General features: G+C 34.5%; 2 protein-coding genes across 7 annotated transcripts; both read right to left on the bottom strand.

Moving 5' to 3' along the window:
- Nucleotides 1–303: 303 nt before the first annotated feature.
- LOC113868635 (serine/arginine-rich splicing factor SR34A) lies at nucleotides 304–5,988 on the bottom strand. Of its 4 annotated transcripts, none has more exons than XM_027504405.1 (13): nucleotides 5,852–5,988; nucleotides 4,900–5,163; nucleotides 4,648–4,757; nucleotides 4,048–4,113; nucleotides 3,877–3,951; nucleotides 3,660–3,801; nucleotides 3,272–3,318; nucleotides 3,144–3,201; nucleotides 1,723–1,772; nucleotides 1,575–1,631; nucleotides 1,149–1,306; nucleotides 1,005–1,047; nucleotides 304–578 (listed from the first exon to the last, which is right to left on the bottom strand). In XM_027504405.1, exons 3-13 carry the CDS (start codon nucleotides 4,732–4,734, stop codon nucleotides 558–560), a joined length of 804 nt encoding a protein of 267 aa, XP_027360206.1. In that variant the 5' UTR covers nucleotides 4,735–4,757; nucleotides 4,900–5,163; nucleotides 5,852–5,988; the 3' UTR covers nucleotides 304–557. The 4 variants fall into 4 exon arrangements, with proteins under 4 accessions (XP_027360206.1, XP_027360215.1, XP_027360224.1 ...); XM_027504414.1 differs by having other exon boundaries at nucleotides 4,900–4,972; nucleotides 5,852–5,987; XM_027504423.1 differs by lacking the exon at nucleotides 4,900–5,163 and having other exon boundaries at nucleotides 5,852–5,970.
- Nucleotides 5,989–6,915: 927 nt separating this feature from the next.
- Nucleotides 6,916–13,722, bottom strand: LOC113872855 (protein EMBRYO SAC DEVELOPMENT ARREST 30). Of its 3 annotated transcripts, none has more exons than XM_027510727.1 (11): nucleotides 13,311–13,722; nucleotides 12,411–12,644; nucleotides 12,228–12,312; nucleotides 11,637–11,681; nucleotides 11,372–11,460; nucleotides 11,019–11,262; nucleotides 10,189–10,301; nucleotides 9,815–9,905; nucleotides 9,454–9,582; nucleotides 8,642–9,195; nucleotides 6,916–7,834 (listed from the first exon to the last, which is right to left on the bottom strand). In XM_027510727.1, exons 3-11 carry the CDS (start codon nucleotides 12,252–12,254, stop codon nucleotides 7,387–7,389), a joined length of 1,740 nt encoding a protein of 579 aa, XP_027366528.1. In that variant the 5' UTR covers nucleotides 12,255–12,312; nucleotides 12,411–12,644; nucleotides 13,311–13,722; the 3' UTR covers nucleotides 6,916–7,386. The 3 variants fall into 3 exon arrangements, with proteins under 3 accessions (XP_027366528.1, XP_027366512.1, XP_027366520.1); XM_027510711.1 differs by having other exon boundaries at nucleotides 6,933–7,834; nucleotides 11,611–11,681; nucleotides 13,311–13,712; XM_027510719.1 differs by having other exon boundaries at nucleotides 7,034–7,834; nucleotides 11,611–11,681; nucleotides 12,411–12,648; nucleotides 13,311–13,705.
- Nucleotides 13,723–14,438: the final 716 nt, after the last annotated feature.

Below are 14,438 nucleotides of genomic sequence, written 5' to 3'. Positions count from 1 at the left end.
AAATCTGCGTAATTTCAAGACTTTAAGATAAAATTAAATACACCTATTACCAATTACTGAATTCCATGCAAAATTTTAATTCCATCCTTCGGCCAAAATAAATATTTAAAAACAATTAATGGAAAAACAACCCTAAAAATCTTGCTTACATTAAAATAAATTCGTGTAATTTGTCCCTCGGAAATGGAGCACAAATTTTAAAATAAAAGTGCAAATCAGTTTAGCTTTAAGTAGTTGATTTTGAAACGGGCTACTCTTCAGAACTTAAAAACTAACTGAAAGTACTAATAATTGCCAATAGTAACTCGTTGAAAAGTACAACCTCTTGCGCATTAGGCTAATGTCCAACATATTTGTTTAAACGAAACAAAACCATGACAGTAGAAAGCATCAAATAAGTACAGGCCCTACAGAATCACCAAACTGATAATTACCAAGGAAATTGCTTTGTTACATCAATGATTTTCCTCCAAACAACTTAAACGAATTCATATAATCCCAATACTACCCAGAATGGAGCAATATCTCCAGAGAAGCACCGGCATTTTTTCAGAGAATCAACCACTACCTGACAGCACCTACGAAAAAAATTCATTTTCACAATTAAGATGATTACACATTTTTATATTAGCAAATCATGTAAAAACAAATGAAGAGTTGAGCACTCAATCTAATATACTCTCTGTTATCAACTGAAATTTATAGAAAACTAGAAAAATATAAGAGAAAATCATTAAATTAGAAGTCTCATTACCTTTTTTTTTCCAACAAATTTAGCAAACAATAAGTGTCACTAACATTTCTCAAGCAAATAGGCAAACATGAATCACAACTTGTGTGATTTACTACTCCATCCTTGTTTTACAAAACAGAACAGAATTTATATCACCCAGATCATCTTTATTTGAACATTAAAAATAATCAAATATATGTTGATTTATTACTTACTTCATTACATGAGTCTTAAGTGATTCTGAATAATTTAATTTAAAATCTTTAAATACCTGGCGTGGAGATCCAGATCGTGATCGTGATCGTGATCTTGGCCTGCATTATTCAATGAACAATTCAGGTGCATAAAAACAGTGCATAACAAACCTGTGTAAAAGATGTATTACAAACCATATTCAATGCAGTATGTTGTGTACCTGGAAGACTTGATTGGTGATGCAGATCGAGATCTAGATCGTGACCTAGACACAGATCGTTCCAAAGATCGTGACCTAGCCCTTTTGGGACTTCTGCTCCTGCTGGGGCTTCTGCTTCTGCTCCTGCTCCTAGAACGACTACCCTCATACTTCCTCACCTGCAGACACCAATCAAAAGTTTTGCCCACTATTTTTGGTAACTCCACAAAACACTTCTCACATAAATCAAAAGAATCCTGTGCGCATTCAAAGTGACAGGTGCAAGATCATTTTACATGGGAAAAAGGGCAAAAGAAATACACATGCAAGATCAATCAGCAAGTAAAAGTTGTTTGAAATTTGAAAGATCTGCAACAATAACCACATGCATAGAGAAATCACTCTAAGAGTAACCCCAGGATAAGAAATTTTTAAACATTAGTGTACCCGAATATAAGCTCTTGCCCAAGGATTTCTAAACTCAGTGTCATCCAGTTTCCGAATCTGTAAAAAAGGTGAATTAGATAACAGATAGAAGTAGAGTCTAGCAGCAATCTCCGTATCTTGTTATCATTCAATGAAACATAGAACTTACAGCATATTTCATGTCATCATAGTTTGTGTAATCAACAATGCCAAAAGTTCCTAGACAGAGAGCATCAGTATTAGTGGTATGCATGAAAAAATATATTTTTAGCATAAAACATGTTGGAACAGGAATAGATTCTGTAAAATAGAAAGATATAAATTTAAGTAGCCATCTGATTTCACAAAGGCTTGCATGAATAGAGACAGACGCTAACAATGATCTCAAGAATACTGCTCTTCTACCTTTCTAATTATTTGATCTGTACAAATAAACTCAAATTTCATTTAATATACTCTTAATTCACCTAGGGAGACTTCAAAGAAAGACTATCCACCTCAAATGGCACAAGTGGCGTTGTGCATTGGAACCTTAATAGCAGATTATGTAGAATACTTAATGCCCATTTAAATACAAAAGGATATTACATGTATTAGCTCAAAGCCCTCAACTACATGCTCCTAACCCTAATAAGTGTAATCTTCCAACTTAATATCATCCAGTTCCAGATACCTATACAAGTTGAATAAAGCAAGGTAATTTGAAATTACGACATTGCATGTTTCATTATTGTTTTCATACTTCATAGTGACTAAGATTCTTTAACATATAGATACAATCCATTCACAACTAGGCCAGTAGTTAAAAGAATCAAATACAACAGCATATGGGGTAAAATATAGATCCCCACCATTCAAAACCTTTATTGGGCTGTTTATTAACCTTGGGGGCAGTGAACACTACTTCCAAAGTTAAAAAAACTTTAACTGCCAATTTGGGAACTACTCTAAGCCTATGACTTGTAAACTCCAAACTTATAATAAGGCAGAAAATGGATACAACTAATTATAAAGTACTTCAGGTTATAAGTAATGGGAAAGATTTAATTCCAACTTTAGTCCTCCCGGTGCACATAAAGTAATTCAACTCAAAATAACAATATACAACAGTTTCAAGGTGTTAATATTCCTAGAAGCAATTGAACAACAAATTTGAAGATCTGTACCTATTAAGAGTTCGAATTTTCCTGGTTATTGTGCTCTATTTCTTCAAACATATTAGTTCAAACTTTAGTTTGTATTTGTATGCTTCTAGATTATGAAGTTCAAAACCCTGGGATCTTATAAGCACATTTTAATTCTAATACAAAAAAAGAGGGAACAGCTGCTTTAAACAAACAAATATCATTCAAAGCAGACTTTTTCTGTTAAAGGTACATGATCTAGGCCAAATACTGACAATTTAAGTAAAGAATATTGTTTTGCAATGAACACAAGCACAGCTCAAAAATTAATTACAAAACACAGAAAGGAACATCCAACTCCAGTATTTAAGTTTTATTAGGGCCTAGCTTCATTTGTTTCTCAGATGCAACAAAACATACAAAACATAACCTCACATCAATTTAACTCATAGTAATGAAGTTGTACCTTCACTATCACGTGAAACCTCAGCAAAACAAACATCACCAGCCTTTCGCATATGATCCTGAAATCAAATATTCATAATGTAAGGTGGTGGCCATTTGAGTAATTAAGTAATATGACCATTCTGATACCTTCAAATCTTGCCAGGATGCAGAAGATGGCAGTCCACGAACAATAACTGTAGATGAAAAAAAAATTAAGCTTTATGCAGTGCACAAAATATGAAAACAAAAATGATTCATTAACTATGGCTGATTTGTAACACAAGGCATGAAAAATAAGATTTTCCAAACGGCAAATTCATAAACATGCAAGAGATAGTCTCGAACCTTGGCTTCAAAGTTCTAACCATAAATACTGTAAAATCTCGGAATCACATATATCCAAGAATTTAAATCCTTAATAATAATATGCAATTAAAGCACAGCTAAGTGGATGTGCAGTCTGAAGGAAAAATTTATAGGGTACACTCCCTATAATTTCCAATATAAAATAAAAAAAAATTCCTAATGGACACACCTCGATATTCAGAATGGCGCGAGATGCCAAATCGGCCGCCGCCGCCACCACCTCCACCGCCTCCTCCTCCTCCTCCTCCTCCTCCTCCGTATCCCCGTCGATCACTTGATGATGGCCCTCTACCACCATGAGCAAGCTCCACCTACAACAAGAACACATAAGACATAACACAAAAGACTATTTACCTTGCATGACAGAAGTTGGAAGAGCTCCTTACCCTTAACCGACAACCATCAAAGTTGTATCCATCCCGACCTCGAATTGCATCTTCCGCATCTCGAGCATTGTCAAACTAGCAATGCCAACAAAATAGAAATGATCAAATTGCAGAAGATAAAAGGACACAGAATTGTCCACATATGAGTACAAGAGAGATCAAAATAAATACCTCAACAAAGCAATAACATGGAGGGCGTGGTGGAATCTTCAATTCAATATCTATTATACGGCCATACTGTAAAGGGAATACCATCGCAACACAACTTCATTAATACACAACTACCATCCCCACTAATCAGACATTAAGAACTATAAATTATATTGGGGGGAAAAAAAAAGCATCATGTGATTGCTACAAAATAATGGGTTAAAGTCTAATCAAGTCAAGCAACCTTTGGCAAATTACAACATATTCAAAAGGAAAACAGGGTCCACAACAAGAAAATAAACAAGTATGGAGGTCAAGAATTCAAGACAATTCTTTACCCTTGCTCATAAGCCATAAGAATAAAGAGTACCTACCATTTACTCCTCGATTGAAATACTTTAAATTGATTTTCAATATAAAAAGAAGAAATATAAAAAAAATGCACGGTTCTAGTAAGGAAATTCACATTGAACAAATTACAAAAGCAGGGAGGTAAATTCCAGAATCCAGACAATAGTTTAAACATTGAGAAATCAGAAGGACAACTAAACAGAGCGTGCACAAAAATATCATGCACTGGATGCACCACAATATGTTATACAAGAAAAGTGCCTATCTAACCTTGTAAAACAGATCTTCAATTTCTGATTCCCTTATGTCGGATGGCAAGTTGCCAACATAAATTGTGCGAGAGAAGCGACCACTCATCTGTTAGAAGTTATACAGTTTGTCTACAAACAAAATTGGAAATCATCAGTAAAGAAGAAATCTGTCACTTTATGAAGCCACACCTAAACCTAAATGTCTAATTGTCATCATCATTACTCTAATGATTACACAAAAATAAAATAAAACCAAAACTATGAAGCAAACCAAGAGAGCAATCCCTGAGGTGAGCCATGCTCCACAAGCTCCATTGCTCATTTTGCTCCAAGATGCTCCAAAGCTATAACAATATGAAATTAAATTTGATCTCCTCATCCTTTCCAGAATATTAGCAGGCATACATCTTCTGAGAGTGAGCAAGAATCTCCAATTATTTTAAAAAATAACCACAACTCCACCCCGATTCTCCCACTCCCTCTCTATATCCCTATGTTTGATTGCAAAGCTCATATTTGTCCAAGCGCTTGTCATCTATCATAAACAAAGCATTGGTGTCATGATATCAAATTAAGATCGACATATACTTAAGCATTTACCTTACTCAGCTCTCTTTTTAACAGCATTGAAAAATCATCCTTGGCAAAAATTCGCAACATGACCCCTAATTGTGTTGGTATACCTTAGTAAAGCAACCTAAATGTCCTGGATATGTAGTGGAAATACATTTCCCTACCCTCCCTATCTGAAACACTCGTGTCTATGGGCAAACCGTTTATAACAACGAATCCTTTGTTTGAGGTACTATTGCAACCCTAAATTTCACATGTTACAACGGAAGAGCCGGTAACCAAGTTCTTCAACCTCTTATAAATATTTCACGCCAGTGAATTACAACCTTAACAATCAAATCAACTAATTTCGACTTTGCCCTCCAATAATAAGTCGGAAACAAACACAGGAGAGTGAGGAAAAGATATTTTCAAGATTAAACGTAATTATTAAACGGAGTCTTCACTCTTCAGAACACGCCAACAATAACACATATCGTGCACCTAAATCCAAAGTTAGAAATATGAAGAAATTAAAATTCCAAGCTCACCGGTGGAATTGAGGTAAAATTCCTCAAAACCCTAATTGTGCAGGGGGTCACACAAACAGAATAGAGACATGGAACAATTGCATATAAAAAAGAACAGGAATAATTTGATGAATGCCATACCAGAGAAAGGAACAACTTGAATGCCCAATCGACCGTTTGCGAAGCTGAAGCTGAGAAACACGATCCTTTCGAATTCGAGGGAGCGTAATGGTAAGGGTCTAGGGTTGCGGAATGAATTTATGGACCCAAACTGGTTTTGGGCCTTCACAACAGCACTGGCCCATCTCTCCCATCAAGCTAAAAAGACGTATATATATTTACAACTACAATTTTATTACTGACCAAAACAAAAACTATTCACAATTATAATTTTACTCTTGTTGACCCAAAGAAAAAAAAAATCAATTTTACTTTTGAAACCTTTTCACATGTCAAGAGAGATGATAACCAATCACTTAAATATATTATCATTAATCGTTGGTTCAAATAATAAGGACTTTTTTTTATTATTTATCTTAAATAAGGTTTTGAGTTCAAGTCTAATTTTATTGTTTTATATAAACTTACTCAGATAAACTGAATCAATCAAAAACGTAAAGTTGCTTTTGAGTCATTAAAAAAAGAAAAAAAAATCTTGAATTCACATGCATACAAATTTTTTGGAGTCAATAAGCCAGTAACTTTGCTTATAATCTCATAGATATTCTTAAGTCTACGTAAAAGATGATTTTTCTAATCCTTCAATAATCAATGTAAAACTTGTCCAAACTACATGGCCCTACCTAATCAAATAAAACTTGGCATGATTTATATAACCGGTCTACCTAATGAAACAAAACTATATTTTGTTGTTGCCAATCTTAATAAGTGATAAATTATTGAGCTAAACTAAGATAATATATGAACTCATTAAATGTAGATTAGTTACGAGAATCCAGCACACAAACTGGTTGTTATAGAATTAAATGGATAACTTATCCATGTTCCTTTTAGGCAACCTTGCTTTTAGTGTCAGTATTTTTATACAAATTCTGACGTTTTTTAACTTATTTCTTCACTTCCTTCTAAGTTTGTAGGAAGTGGTATTGGGTAATCACAACATGCTTTCTATCCATGGAACGCCGTTTACTGCTGCCCTTTACATGGTTAGTGATAAACCAAACACCATCAGACCAAGAATTTGTAGAAGAGCAAGATCTGTCCGGGGTACGCTGACCGCGACAATGTACATGCACATAAATATGAAAATGGAAGATGTGTAGTATTGTACAAAACAGAAAAATTAACCTACAATCATATATACCATGCGAAAACTCTAGACAAAAATTCTTCTTCAAAACTCCATCTGTTGAGCTCCAATTAAGCCGACGGCTTATCTTTTTCTTTCTTTTTGTAATGTGTATGTTACAACAAAAATTCTATTGGAAGTGGTATATGAAGTGAAAAAGAAAAAAGAAAAAGAGAGTTGTTGTTCCCTTTGTCCATGGAAAAATAACCCAAATTTAATGAAAGAATAGATTTGAATACCCATATGCTCAGCGAAGATAGCAATGAGACATGAACGTCGCCGAAACATGTTATAACCTATGCCTCTCACAAATTATGGAAAAATTGGATGCTGCATAACTATAGACCTAGTGATATGCACATCCACTTTAGTCATTTGGATCCATTTCCTCATCTTGATCCCATAGCGCAGTCTGATTGGTTTTGCTACCATTTTTGTCAGATTCAGATTCGTCAACAAAATCATTAATTTCATAGTCTGCCAGCCCTTCATCTTCGGATTTAACCCCCTCTTTCTCCAAGGAACCTGCCTTACTGGCATGTTGCATCCATTTGGGGCATAGGTCTTCACCTCCATATAGAACCTGGCCACCGTCACCTCGGACACGATTAGCAACCTTGGTAGAAGCTATTTTGCATGAGCATTCTGGAAGTGGATGTGAAAGAAACATTGCTGGTTTTGACAAAAGAGCTTGCCTTATGAGACCTTCTTCAGTCAAGCTTTTGTTAAGATGTTCCTGAACTGAAATCGTCCAATTATGTTTAGGATGGTACAAATTTTCACGAGTTATGTTGAAAAGTTTCGCAACAAGTTTCCTGTGAAAGATAGAGATACACTAGTGTCATAAAAAATGTAAAATGAAGGGAAATTTAGTGCCATAATGAAATCAAAATTTAGGGAAACAACTTCAAGAGAGAAATTTCAACTCCTATTTATAAACACTAGGACCTACAAAATTTTCAAAGGAGTAGCATGCTGAGAAGTTTGAAGCAAAAAAGATGGAAGATGATATCATACTCATCACTTTAGATACAAATATGCATACAATTCTCAAGGCACCAATTGACACAATCAAGAAAATGAAAAGATGACTATGATCCAATTTGGATAAGCATGTGTAGAAACACTTGTAGGAGAAAAACAAAAGCATGATAAAATAAATAAAGTCCTTCTCATAAGTTATAATCAACTTTATGCAAAATATTTTATTTGTTTTATCTCCTAATTTTCTTCCCCTACAGAAGTACTTCTAGAAAAGCTTATCCAACTTGGGCCTATGTTCAAAATGCACATGTGGAAAGGAGGGCATCTCATGTAAACATTTGATTATTTGGCTCAGTGCAGTGCAGCAAGGAGTGGAAATATACAAAAAATTTAGGAAGGAAGTGCCAAAGACATTCCCTAGGCTTGTCTGCAGTCTGCTATAAGAGCAATGTCGTGTCTAGTATATATTTTCAACTTTTCAGATGTGACATGTATGGATGCCTCTAGAAAGTATTGCTAGTCATCGAAGTGGTGTGAAAGGTATACTTGGCTTGTCTTCTCTACATCTTTAATTAATAAAGATGAAATGTATATTCTCAATAAATTAATTCCAACTCCCAAGTGCATTTTATTTTTACCTGTCTGGTCGGTATGTTCTAAAAGAAGCAGTCTCATACATTCGATGCCCCATCACAAGGCTTGAAAAATCTGGCCATCCACTACCATCATTGTTAAATCCTGGAAAGAAGGCATCTGCTTCCAAAGAAACAATGTAATCAAGTGCATCCCAAAGTAACCTGTGTGCTTTCATTCTCAGATCCATAGGGGAAGGATCAGGCTCAGTAGGGGTCTCAGTGATCCAAGCATACCAACCTTCTTTTTCATGTTGATAAATTGGTCTATCTGGAGGTGGAGGAAGAGGCCGAGGCCGAGGACCAGCCCTCTTCCATTCTTCTTTGAGTTCTTCCTCACTTTTTGCAGGAGGTGGTTGAAACCGATTTAGTGGAAGAGGTGTTTCAGGTCCAACCAAGTCAGACAACTCTTTTTCACTGCATAAGGACGTGCGATCCACAGTATTGATAAACATGGACCGCAAAGGAATTAAAACACGTTGACCTCCAAAAGTTTCAGAGCCAGCCAGGTAAATGATTGTTTTGGCAGGATAGCCCATTACTCGAAGGAGAATGCCAACCTGCAAAAGTTTAAACAAAAAAGAAACATCTAACCTCTGCATAGTAGTGCTTTGAAAATCCATAGTCCATACAGATGCTAACAATTGGCATTCATCCAGGATCAGTGCAAAAGTTAATCAATATTACTTCAATCGTTTTCCCCAAATGCAAAAAGTCATCTTTAATAAAACTCTTATCAGTATCATCAATTATAACCGAATACAGCAGAATAACTACTTCATCACTACCATGAAACCCTATCGTAAAATTTAGCATACCTCTTCAGGCATCAGTGGACATAGACCTTTATCTCTTTGCAAGTGTGAATTCACATTCAATTCGTCTTTAAGAATTCCGTCTTTTATCATTTGAGCCCTTCGATGTTGAATGAGTTCAGTGTGTACATCCTAACAAACCAAAACCTTAACATAATAACCAAAGAAAAAGAAAAAAAAGGGGGAGGGGGAGACAGAAGCAGAAAATTGAAGAGCCTAACTCATATATTACCAATTTCTGGTGTACCCAAAGCACATTACAAATTTATAAGCATTTAGATGAAATTAAACCCTAAAAGTTGTATACATTGTAATAGCTCCAATAATTCTAGGCAATTAAACAAAAGTGAAAGACTGAGCAAACCTGAAAAAGTTCTGCACAACCATTGTATGCCAAGGTTTCTCTCAATAAGCCAGGATGAAATGCCAAGAATGGTTGCCCCAACGCTCTTAACCTTAAAAAGATTAAAGAAATCTCTATAAAGTAAACCCTAAAAACGTTTGTGATATATGGGCACAGCATGACGACCATAGAGAAAACCCATATAAAAAACTCTACTGGCAAGCTGAACCCTATAATTTTTAAAATCACATTCTCATATTCATATTTTTTATGACACAAGCACACAATCACATATGTTAAAGACCCAAAAAATTGGCAGTGACAAAAAACAAGAGTGATCTATGTGATAAAAAAGCAAATGCAGATCAATTTGTTTAACCAAAAGGTATTCATACTTGTGAACCATCCGACGGCCAAGCATTTGAATTTCTGGACGAAATTGAAGAGCATGGAAAGCAACCCTGCATCGTAACCTCTGAATCTCTGCCATGCTAGGTGGGAGTATTGACTGCAAAAATGTATAGCAACTTGGTAAAAATGCACATGCTCAAACAAAAAGTGAAAGAGTGGAAATTCTAGTATTGAAGAAGCTAAAAGCATACTAAACAAGCAATGCCCTTTGGACAGCAAATACACAACATAAGAAAGCGTTTGAACAGAGGGCAAAGGCATGGAAAGGTTAAGGAGATGGTAAAATGCTGAAGGAATTACAATCCTTCTACAATATTTTCAAATATAAAAATTTTAGCAAAAATAAAAAAAAAATGACACGCAAGCAACATGCAAAGTCCAAAATATATGATGTGAATTGCCAGAGTCTAAGAATAGAAATATTAAGCATGAAGCACTTGATAAAATGTCACAAGACGTCCATTTATTGTGAAAATTTATTAACTTGTTATAGAATTAAGGAAGCTAAGCTGATAAAGTAAATGCATCGAAGTCTGAAATCCATGACAGGTAAAGAACTCAGTATGTACATGAAAAAAGGGTCAGGCCATGATATGATCTCAAGCAGAGGTTAGCACAGAGCCTTGAAGTTCTAAGAATAAAGCAGTTTCAATGACTTACAAGGATAACATAATATGCTAACTTTGTTCTATATAGACAATATTTGGTATCAGCAAATGACAGATGACAGATGTTTCCTGAAGTAGACCCCGACATCTACAAGGTTGCAACAATAACATAAATTTAAATTAACAATTTCAGAATACTGAAATACCTGCAGAGCTCCACCATTGGCAATAATTAAACCAATAACCTTTGATTTCTTTAACTTTGGCAAAATTTCTTTGATGTAAAAGTTTAGAGAAGAAGAACTTGTGGGCTTAAATGTAGGGATGTCATTTCTTTTTCTCCTTTCCATCATTGTTTCTGGCAGGGTCTTTGCAATGATTACATCATTTTTGAGATATGCTATGAACTGCTCCTCATTATAAAGATAGGAAAAACTCTTGAACTTTGAGCTGAATAAAATTTCAAAAACAAATAAATCATATGTACAAATCACCGCAAGAAATATTAACACTTTAACAGTCTAACACACAACAACTGAAGAAACCTTCCTGCACATACCTGATTCCTTTTGAGCGAGTACTTTCTTGAATTTCAGGAATGACAAGAGTAGCGTTTAAAATCCTAGATATGGCGACCAGATCAGAGATCTATAAAATCAAGAATACTGTTGTTAAATTACAAACAATGATATAAAATGGCTTTTCAGACCCTCCCCTAAGTCCCAACCTCCCCCCCCCCCACTCTCTCTAATAATGGGATAAACAAAACAAGACTTCTACACATCAGGTGGAGTATACCGATGATCTTATCTTTGCAAACCCACCAAAAACTTTTGCGTATATGAAACCGTTGCTCTGCTCCTTTGGAACTGCAAAGAGAAAAAAAAGAAACTTGAAGTGGAAGATGGAGAGAGTGAACACAGCACGTTATAAAATATTTGACAAAGAACAAAATCACCAAATACTCAATTATGTACCTTCTCAGACAAATTAGAGAAAATGTACCTATCATAGTCAACTCAAGGTTATGCCACAAATCTATACTTCACTCCAGTAACACTAATAAGTGAAATGTTTCAAACTAGATTATAATGAAAATCTTTAAGGATCTTTTAAAATATGAAAGTAATATCTCAGAAAAAAATCACCATCTCCAACATCAAATGAAGCAGAGATTCTCATAATCTGTAATCTGTTTACTAATAATACCTTTCCAATGTTAAATGTTTGCCTTAATAAGCAACTTATATATATGCAAGTGAAAACAACAAACAGGTCATAACGACGTAAAATATTTACACTTCAACAAAGTTTAAGGCATACCCACTTTTGAATCAACAAGTCTAAATTGCATATTTTCCATTCATCCCCCACCTCCCAAATAAAGAACTGAGAGATTTGAGCAAAATTATTACCAGAAAAATTGCTTCTAGCGTCGGCATTAGGCTGCAATGCTTCCAAGGATTTTATGGAACCCCATAGCTTCTTATTCTTTATACCCTGTAGCATTTCACCAAATAAAAGCAAAATAACTTAGTTGAAACACAAAACACAAGACCAAACACATGCAGCAAATAGACAAAATATTAAAAATTAACCTGTCTTCCCAACACAGAAGCAAAACCTTCAGGAAGATTGGGTAGTGCTTTATATTGCATTATATTAACAGTCCACAACTTTGTCAAAGACAGATGAATGATGATAGAAGCCACAGATAAAGTGACTACCGAAAGCACAACCCATTTTATCTTAGTTATGAATGGCATCTTGGCTCAGTGACTCTACATCGCCAATCCTGCACCAGCCGACTTTGAGCTTATTAGCTCCAACATCTATCAACAAGAAAGTGCACAAACAAATCGGTTAATAAATGAAGTACACAGCACAGTGCTCATAGAGTCATAGTTGATAAATACAGCATCCAAAAAGAACGTTTTACATCCATGTACCTAAACTCAATTACCAATCTCTCACAAACTTCATTTAGTATCAATACCAGGATCAATACCGTAAATAACTTTTTCATTGCAATCTTAATCCAACCGACATTAGGATCAATATCAGGAATTACACATGTTGCAGCATCACATGTACTACTGACACAAAATCTTAAGTGAGTCCAGCAAATATCATCATCAATAAGGTAACTGTTAACAAAAATTAAAAAACAAGTATCTAAAATTAGGATGCATGTTACTAAAAAAGACAAATAGTTTAACTATTCAGATCATAACAAATGCAGAATATCCAAGGGAACGGTAATGGATTTCTTCTATGTCATCAGAGAAGAATGTGGATGACGTAAAAAGAGAAAGGAAGCAGCATAGCCTAGGGTAAAGTAAAACATGCAAACACAGTAAGTGCAGGAAAATAACGAACAAAGGCGTAAGAAAATTGATACAGAATTGAAATTTTGATCAGAAGGTAAGCACATGCATTTGGCATTAAGCAATAAGATAGATAGAGATTTGGTCTTAAAGTAGGAAGCAAAAGCGAACCTGAAATTCCCAATCAGTGATGCAGTGATGATTGGGGAAGAGCGAAGAAGCGAGTTATGAAGCAAGTAGCAACTACGCTAGGCTTGGGCGTCTCAGCTGGATGCTGAATCAATTCGGCGATTTTCGATTGGATCTCTGAAAGCGAGATTCGGACTTGTTCTGTGTGTATGTTGGGATCACTGTAACGAAGGGGTTGATGGGTTGTTGTCTGGGTTAAGGAAAAGGGCTTGATGGAGGAATATGGATTCAGCTTCGATGGCTGCTGGGTGTGAATTTGGGTTCTTGGATCCAAGATCACGCTCTCGGACGCACCTCGAAATCACGTGGATCTTTATTCAACTATACTCCTCCCTCGTCTTCATTACTAAGTTGATCACTATTATAAATTTTCCAGAGATGAATGAAGTGCGTCAAAAGGAAAACAATAATAAAACAAAGAAATTTTCCTTTTCAATGGGATATTTGGAAATATTTAAAAATAATAATATATTTTTTTTTGGAAATTTTCTCCTACCAAAATTTTATGAGTGTAAATTTGATATATTATTAGTATAAAATTTTTATACTGTTAATTAATTAGAATATATAATAAGTATAAATGCCATATTAATTATTATACTAGTAAAAATATTCTTCATAAAATAATTTATGATCAGATGACAGCTACACTGTCATTGTATTTCAATTACATTCATTTTTTTAAACGCAACATCAATTCATATAAACTCATGTTAATGATAATTATTCTTGCGAACATGTCAAATTTAATTGAATGGTTCTTAGAAATGGTCTTGAGCTTTTTAACCATTCGACTTTTAGTGAAAATTTATAAATAGAGATTAAAGAAATGAAAATAACTGGTTTCATTGTTTTTTTCAATGATCAAAACAAATAATAATTTGTTAAGCTAGGTTAACTCATCAAGTTGGTGTATGATTTTCATGAGTTTTTTCAACTTGTTTTATTAAATTTCTTGATATAAATTATTTAAATAAAATATTTTGAACTTATTTTAATAAATTTTATAGTTAAATTTATGACATAAATTATTACATTAAAAAGTTTACTAAATAATATTTAATTATATCACACTCTCAAAGATTCTTAGCTTCAACCTTTTTACCTTTG

Source organism: Abrus precatorius, unplaced genomic scaffold, assembly GCF_003935025.1.
Source record: "Abrus precatorius isolate BTA unplaced genomic scaffold, Abrus_2018 Scaffold10, whole genome shotgun sequence".
NCBI classification, from domain to species: Eukaryota; Viridiplantae; Streptophyta; class Magnoliopsida; order Fabales; family Fabaceae; genus Abrus; species Abrus precatorius.
Note: the sequence above shows the minus strand (reverse complement) of the source record. Positions and strands in the feature narration are given on the sequence as shown.

Excerpts from the sequence above, each read along its gene's own strand:
- LOC113868635 (XM_027504405.1), bottom strand. The coding sequence starts at position 4,734 with ATGAGTGGTCGCTTCTCTCGCACAATTTATGTTGGCAACTTGCCATCC. Across the intron at positions 4,114-4,647 it reads TTGAAGATCTGTTTTACAAG|TATGGCCGTATAATAGATAT; the intron begins GTTAGATAGGCA and ends TTCCCTTTACAG. Across the intron at positions 3,952-4,047 it reads CATGTTATTGCTTTGTTGAG|TTTGACAATGCTCGAGATGC; the intron begins GTATTTATTTTG and ends TGGCATTGCTAG.
- LOC113872855 (XM_027510711.1), bottom strand. The coding sequence starts at position 12,578 with ATGCCATTCATAACTAAGATAAAATGGGTTGTGCTTTCGGTAGTCACT. Across the intron at positions 9,906-10,188 it reads GGCCGTCGGATGGTTCACAA|GTTAAGAGCGTTGGGGCAAC; the intron begins GTATGAATACCT and ends AATCTTTTTAAG. Across the intron at positions 9,583-9,814 it reads GTTGTGCAGAACTTTTTCAG|GATGTACACACTGAACTCAT; the intron begins GTTTGCTCAGTC and ends TTGGTTTGTTAG.